Source organism: Sinocyclocheilus anshuiensis, unplaced genomic scaffold (genome assembly GCF_001515605.1).
Source record: "Sinocyclocheilus anshuiensis isolate Anshui unplaced genomic scaffold, SAMN03320099.WGS_v1.1 scaffold1455, whole genome shotgun sequence".
NCBI lineage: Eukaryota > Metazoa > Chordata > Actinopteri > Cypriniformes > Cyprinidae > Sinocyclocheilus > Sinocyclocheilus anshuiensis.
Genome location: NW_015541012.1, coordinates 416,173 through 424,014, shown reverse-complemented (window position 1 = coordinate 424,014; position 7,842 = coordinate 416,173). Strand labels below are relative to the sequence as shown.

At 37.3% G+C, this 7,842-nt stretch overlaps 2 protein-coding genes across 3 annotated transcripts in view; one reads left to right on the top strand and one right to left on the bottom strand.

The window, feature by feature from the left end:
• The window catches only part of LOC107690428 (gem-associated protein 4-like), a 4,307-nt gene extending 3,615 nt beyond the window's left edge, over positions 1 to 692 (bottom strand). Inside the window, 1 exon segment of the mRNA XM_016488763.1 lies at positions 422 to 692. Within this exon segment, the coding sequence (XP_016344249.1) occupies positions 422 to 431 (10 nt within the window). The 5' untranslated portion in view covers positions 432 to 692.
• Positions 693 to 1,093: 401 nt separating this feature from the next.
• LOC107690474 (tapasin-related protein-like) lies at positions 1,094 to 5,488 on the top strand. 2 transcript variants are annotated; one of them, XM_016488828.1, is made up of 8 exons: positions 1,094 to 1,200; positions 1,534 to 1,716; positions 1,817 to 2,089; positions 2,703 to 3,032; positions 3,313 to 3,642; positions 3,813 to 3,905; positions 4,742 to 4,757; positions 5,042 to 5,488. In XM_016488828.1, the coding sequence occupies exons 1-8, from the start codon at positions 1,125 to 1,127 to the stop codon at positions 5,070 to 5,072; spliced, it is 1,332 nt and encodes a 443-aa protein (XP_016344314.1). In that variant the 5' UTR covers positions 1,094 to 1,124; the 3' UTR covers positions 5,073 to 5,488. The 2 variants fall into 2 exon arrangements, with proteins under 2 accessions (XP_016344314.1, XP_016344316.1); XM_016488830.1 differs by having other exon boundaries at positions 4,738 to 4,757; positions 5,042 to 5,486.
• Positions 5,489 to 7,842: the final 2,354 nt, after the last annotated feature.

Here is a 7,842-nt window from a genome sequence, read left to right as displayed (position 1 = left end):
CTGATTTAGTTATAGTCCAGTAATCAATGTGCATATTTGAAGACATTTTCATGTTTGTGTTGGGATATATTTAACTGTTCGCTAAAATGTTTCTAACTTGCGAATAAATTTAGTCTGTTAAATAAATTAATGTGGGATCTACTTGAAACAGCGAAATGCTTTCAGAATCCTTCTGTCATTTTGATTATATATGAATATTGATAAAATGGGACACTTCATGATTACTTGGCGTTTCGATCATGGTGGTGTTTTTAAAATATGATCCAAATGGCTGAATCATGTCATCATGTGCTATTTTATAAGAATAGAAATATATAAACCTAATGATAGAATGTTAAGCGCAGATAACGTCATGCATGAATTAAACAACGTTTCAAGTACAAGTATATTATTTCACATTAAAACTACAAAAGATGATTACCTTGAGCCATGATTTCTGTGCTTGCAAAATGTCACCAGCTGTAACTCGTATCCACTGAATCCCCACGCTGAGAAAATTATCACGGCTGTCACGATGCATGCAGTTTTCAGATGTTTATTTCCGGAAATCTGAGAGAAATATTAGTTTTGAATGGCAATGCTTAACACGTTTGCCTTTCGAGTTTTCAATGCAGAGCGTGTGTGTGTGCTTCCGTGTCACCGAAGACGGCTGGAGAGAGAAAGGCGAGCGCCATCTCATGCTCCGCGTGCGGGGTTTTTTTTTTTGTAGTGCCATCATCCGGACGTGGTGGGGAGTTTCACCTCAGTGACTCGAATCTTTTGAATCCCTTCACAAAAAAGATTAATTCACTTACGTTCATTGAGTCGTTTAGTGACGTATTTGCAGGTTATGATTCACTCAAAAGATTCATTAAAAACACCGAGTCCTTCACAAAGACTTGTTACGCTTTACTGAATTGTGTCATTCTTGCACACTGATTTGTCAAAGTTCATTCAGTTCGCTAAAAATATTCCGTTAACTAAAATACGAGTCAGTGCATGGGATTGAACGCGAGCGATTTGTTCAGTTTTAAGATTTGTTCAAAATACTGATTCGTTCACAACCGACACAGAGCCAGACTCGCATCAGTTTGACGAAACGAAAGAGAAAGTAAATGCTTGCATGGCGGTTTTAGGAAACTGGAATGATTGTCCCGAGGACGAGATTATACATTATGTTTTGGACTTTTGGCAGTCTTATCCTAGCACTTTTATGCTTAGGTATTTGTAAATATGACTTGTAAAGATTATTGCTGTCGAGTCACCGACTAATTTTTCTTTCTTGGCTTCTTTTACTCCTCTACTCGTATAATTAAATATTATGCAAAATGTGTATTTTATATATAAAACGGAACTATCAGGTAAATTAATTAGTAATATTTTAAAGGAAACAAAGTCATTTTTATATTGCAAGGTTGTTTATAATAGGGACTGTGTATACTATTACTTCTATTTTCAGTTTTGTTTAGCTCCACATTTCATTTACAATTAATTGAGTATTGGGTTTATCCTGTTATTGTGCCCTTTATGTACTGATTTGTTTGTTTTGAACAGGTGTAAGTGGCTCACAGTCTCTTTATGATGTTCAGTGGCTTCCTTGTCCGTTTGTGGACGAGAAAGTTCATGTAAATGAAGAAGGCCACACAGAAACCAAGTATATCAACAGAGAGGCTGTGCTTCAATTTGGTAATGTCGGCGACAAGCCTTTACACCCTACCATTACCTTCCTCGTCACAGGTGAGGGAAAGTGATTTGAAGTTATAACCTTAATAAAGGGCCTATCCTTTGCTCTTTAATGAATCTACTGTGTGTTCATTTGTTGTGTGTAATAATGCAGCCTCTAAAGTGGATATGAGGCGTTATTTGGAGGGAAGTGAGGGTACACTACACTGTGAGATCCGTAGATACAGCACTGGAGGGATTGTAATGCGCTGGCCCACTGCAGGAGCGCAAGATCATGACGTCTGGTTCACCTGTACAATACGCCATACACAAGGCTTGTTTGTCATCACCACCTTGCTCAGGCACACAACTGCGACTCCTGCCCAAGGACAAGTGGATTTCCTGCAATGGATAATAGTCAATGATAGGGATCTCCTGTCAACATCAGGTAACAATCAGGCAGGGGTGTTTCCTCCTAGGCAAGGGAGGCAGTGCCTCCTCCAAAAATTGGATGAGAATATAATACAAAAATAAAACAATGCAAATATTCAATTATCCCAGCATTTTCAAGTCATATTAAAAATTGAAATGATTTGAAAACATGATCAGTTGGGGTTTTTTGGTGAGTGATCAGCTTGGTTAAATTAAAGGTATATTTTCATGTGTGTGACAATAATGATACCTGCATTGTTTACTGAACCTTGATTACTGATTATCTGAAAATAAGTTGACTACCTGAACAATACTGAAAAAATAAGGTGTTCTTACATTGTTTTTAACAAATGTAAATATGCTTAAAAAGCACTAACTTGATGAGAAATATACTTAATTTTAATAAATACAATATTAATTACATTGTTAATGTAAACATACAAAAAAACGGTTGTTGTTGTCGACATTAAGTGTAACTGGAACATGAATGTACACATTAAAAAACGTATTTAAAAAAAACAGTGAGAACTTTGCCTCCACATTTCAGAGCACCACTGTAGTCAAGGGGCTCTGCTACTTTTTCCCCAACCATGTTTTATTTCATCCTGTCTTCCATATGTGTTTTCCAGCTGCAATGGTTGTTTTGACCCGGACACCCTCAGTGGAGGTGGGATTCTTGAAGGAGCCAAACCTGCACTGTCAGTTTGCAGTGGATCATAAACTGCCTAATGCAACGGTGGAGTGGAGACTGCAGCGGCACGGGGAGCGCAGCAAGCTCTTCAGCTATTCCAGCCGCACAGGGAAGATTGAAGGCAGCGGAGTAGCTGTCAAGGCCATCGCCGCTGGAAACGCCTCCTTTAAACTTCCACCCACCAGAAAACACAGCGAGGGCACATATATCTGCTCTGTGATGGTTCCTCCTCTCTATGGCAGCCATGATATTCCCCTTACCCTAAGTGGTGAGATGATACATTTCTTTAATTCAATTCAGTTCACGTTTATTTTTGTATAGTTTATTTATTGTTTCAAATCAGCTTCAGAGATAAGTGGGGTCAAATGTCGTTTTGGACCCCATTGACTTTCTTTGCATGGATAAAAACAGCTATTACATTTTTCAAAATATCTTCTTTTGTGCTCCACTGAAGAAAGGAAAGTCATACAGGTATGGAATGACATGAGGGTGAATAAATGATGGAACTATCACTTGAATGTTTCTTTTTTCTCTTTCAAACTCCACAGAACAACCCCGTGTGTCTATAAACGTGGGCTCCACATTGTCTATGACACTTGGCAAGGACCAGAAGCTAATATGTGATGCAGAGGGGTACTATCCATTGGACGTAAACATTGAGTGGTACCGTGAAGTGTCTGGAGGCAGCCCTACGCCTTCGTTCCTGAAGAATGTTCTGTACTCCAGTCATCGACTTCATCAAGATGGCACATACTCGCTCTCAGCCTTCTTCTATCTGCAGCCTGGCCTGGAGGACTCTGGATATAAGTACACCTGCAGAGTATCCCATAAGTCCTTGCTCACTCCCATCCGCAAGAGCTTTTATCTCATAGTTACAGGTGAATCAGATGCAGCCCAAATACAGAATTATTTGCACAAATGGGAAGTCCCTAAATATCCTTTAAATTAGATATTACAAATAACCACTAGGTGGCAGGCATGATGTTCCATTATGACAGATTTTCAGCACTCTTCAATATACTATTTTTGTTTTGTTTGTTGATCACAGAACCTGACTCTACCATGTGGTATATCACAGTCATTGGATTCATAATTGCCATGCTAGTAATTATTTGTTATATGCTGCCTCAGTATCTTGCAGGTAAGTCATTTGTTGTTTATAAACCACTTTATAAACTTTTTTATAAACTTTATTGTGCATCCCTCATTTTAATTGTTATTATTTGATGGGGTTTTTTACATCCTGAAAACACTATACATCTTATATTCCTATTTGATCTATATGGTCCCTTTAGCATGTAACATACAAATCTTGGTTTTCCACTTAGATGCATATCAAATTTCCAATTTATTTTCTTTAAAATTAAGAAACATACATTTGGAAATAGTTTGTTGAGGCACCTCTTTGCATATTGTGGAATACCATGGCACCTTGTAGCATGTAAAATAAATACATACATAAACAAAATATTATTAATAACATAAAAATAAATTAAACCATGAACAGTATATTTTTGCTTTTTGCAAAATCCTGACACATGTATAAATTATAAATAAATTGTTATATAAATTATAAATATATTTGTTATTGTGAATAAATATTTAGCCAAAAAAAAAATCTTGTTTGTAGTCAATTTATTTTTATTTTATTAATTTATTAAATTATTTAATTAGGTATTTAATATTTATTTATTTTCTTTGTTGTACACAACTATTTCCTGATTTATTTTTCTTAGAGTAAAACAATGTTATACACATATTTTTGATTGTAATATCTCAGAATCGTGCACCCCAACTCCTGGTCACAATTATTTGTCATCAGTAGACAGTGATAGTGTGGCTGATAAGTAAAGAATTAATTAAGGCAGTCTGTCAAAGTTTAAATGTTATCTGGAATAAAAACATTGTTTCACCTTTCAATTATTCTATTCACCTGTGCAAGTTTCATGTTCTTAATATTTTCTCTTTTTTAGGTAGAAAAGCAGCAAAAAAGGTGAGAATGAAGGTGTAATAGAATAGTAACAATAACATTTCTAACAACATCCTTTGTGCAAATTTACATGAACCCCAGCTGTGTATGACTGAATATGAGTGAGATGAATGGGCTCTCTGTACTGTTTATGTTTGTGTATGTGTGCGTGCTGTGTGTTTTACACGCCTGTGTGTACATGAATGTGTAGTTACTGACATATGTGGAAGTGTGACATAAGTGTGTGCGTCTGTTTGCCATATGTCCAGTCTCACGCTGTATGTTTACCTTATGTCTCATATGTGCAGAGGTTTTGAGAGCTCATGCCTGAGGACTTGAAGTACAGCGTCATGGAAACCGACAACACATCCCTCCCTTCGTCTCTTTTTCTCCCCTCATCCCTGCCGTTTCCTCCTGCTGCTACGTTCGCCAAGATCAGATGCTCTTCATGAGAAAATGGGGAGAGTCATTGTGAGGTGTAATTCCAGATCTCATGGTTTATGCCCTTGTTTACTATGGCTGATAAGGCACTGTGGTTCTTTATGAACTGAGGAAGAATTTGCTTGTGGCTTTCTGGGTTGTATCTTTTTTGGCATCTATAAATTTGAATGTCAATTTGGCATGAATGCAAAGTGCACTTTTGATGTTGATCATTTTGAGTTGTAAGTTAAAAATATTACAAAATAAGGGAAAGGTATAAAAAAATTTTTTGCACTTCAGTTGCAAAAAATTAATAAAAAATAACATATGCCTCTAATTTTCGAAATAATGCAGATGAACTTGTACAATTTTTAGGATTTGAAATAAAATCTGTGTGAGATTTATGTTCTGATTGCGTCAAATTGATATATATCCATCTTCAGAGAACTTTGTGTGATGTTTGCAACGCTTTGTTCCACTCACAGTGAAAGCCAACACCAATGGCGCTCTGAGGCCTGTGGGGTTTTGAAGTATTCTTGGCTAAATACTCATCTCTGGACCACGGAGCCCCCCGTGAGGCATCTCCCTGACTCCCAGTTAGCTACACTATAAACACTTCACTCAGGAATGGCAGCTGTTCCCAAATGGTACTTGGTACATTCCCCTTCTCCCACAGTACCCTCCTCATCTCTCTCTCACTCTGTCTCATCCCAGCTACAATGTTTTCAAATGCACAATGGAGCCATTATAAGGAACTTTATTTGTGAATTCAGAATCCCTGGTTTCATGATTAGTAATGTCATTGTACATGCTTTGACCGAAAGAAACTAGGTTTTGTTTTATTTCAAGGTTTATTCAGCGGTGATGCTCACTGGGCTTGTTGGAAACTAGCATGCCTGGTGGGTCAGCAGCCAGAGGAACGTCAGTGCGCAGTCCTCAGCTGCCCTGGGACCATATGAGGCTTATGCCTTGAAAAATCAAGAGTCTCTATTACACCAACTGCATAAATGATGGGCCGCCTGCCCGTGGCTCGTGATCTGTTATTAGCCCCGTCAGTTTCCTTTCGACCTGTTGACATTTTAAACAACATGCGGCAGTGGCTTGTTTTATTTCGGCTAATGTGTTGTGGAAGTTAGCACAGTTCTAGCACAATTTAATCAGCCGAGCTGAACTAAAGAATGATTGGGGTTGATTAACCCTCTCCGAACCTGCAATAGGCGACCATGTGGCCCTGGTTTCACCACAGATGGGATTTAAAAACAAACAGGCCTCATCACTCTGGGAGGTGTAGTATGATTCAAAGAGTATTGAGGGAACGGCTTGTTTTGTTCGCAAAGCCCAGAAATGCAGAACCATGTGACTGCTGATGGTGGTCAGTGCTCTGGGGAAATCAATAATGGCTCAATTTATTTTTCATAATTGATGGCTAAATATTTCTCTAAGGGACTTTAAGCTACAACAGAGAATTTTCAATATAGCTGCTTTTTAAAGAAGAGTTATTTAGTATTATGTAATATACTGTAGTCGTATTTATTAATATTTTGTATTAGCTTTATTTATATTTTCAGTTTTCATTTTAAGTTTTAGTAATTTTGTTTTTGTCATTACATATTTTCTGAAACACTTCAGCTTATATTTATTTTTTTCACTTAGGTATAAAGGCAGGATTTAGGTTTATTTAAGTGTATGTTTTTATATGTTGTTTATTTTTCCCATCTAATATTCAATTTTCATTTTATTTCAGGTATTTTATATGTTTTATTTCACACCTGTATGACATTCTTTTTTCTGTGGAACACAAAAGTGTCTCTGTGTTTTTTTGTTGTGTGTTTGTTTGTTTTGTTTTTGTCTATGCAATTAAAAATCACTGTGACTTGTTGTTTGGACCCATTGATCTTCATGGTATGGACAAAAATAGTTCAAACATTCTTCAAAACACCTTCTTATGTGCTCCACAGAAAAAATAAATGCATGCAAGTTTGGAACAATATGATGGTGAGTAAATGATGATAAATTTCATTTTTGGGTGAACTATCCCTTTAAGGCCACATTTTATTACCTCTATAGTCTGCAGTCTCAGACATCAGGGTAGGTTATAGGTAATTTCTTCTTCCAGTCACTGGGAGTTGAAGTTAAGGTTAAGTGTTTGTAGGACAACAAATTTGTTCTCCTGACTGTCCCAGATGGTCTAGTGCTTTATTTCTGTCAGGACCACTATCGTCAAAGATGATTGACAATTAGCATACAGTTTGGATTGGCGGTATGGTTCTGTTCTGGGCAAGAACTCCCTGCGCCTCCATGCAGCCTAGCATGGATGAGAGCAGGGAGAGCTGCAATAACCCCCCAGGGTAAACAGAACAGAACTAACATAAATGTATTGCAGATATTGTTAAAGTTCAATCATTTTATGTACACATTTTAGAATTAGTCTGATTCAAGGAGAATCAGAAGGCTGAATCCCGACTGACAGAGGAGGAGTTGGGGATGGAGGAGGGTAATTAGCTATTGAGCAATGCGAAAACTGCTGATAATACTGAGGGACCTTATATATGAATGCTTAGATAGGTGTCGTACCTAACGTGACCTGCCAGAACTAACGCTACGCTTGATTTGCTCAGCATTTTGTCTCAGCAGATTTAATTTGTGTCACATAAAATTGCTAGACATTTGTCTCCAATAAAATTCCAAC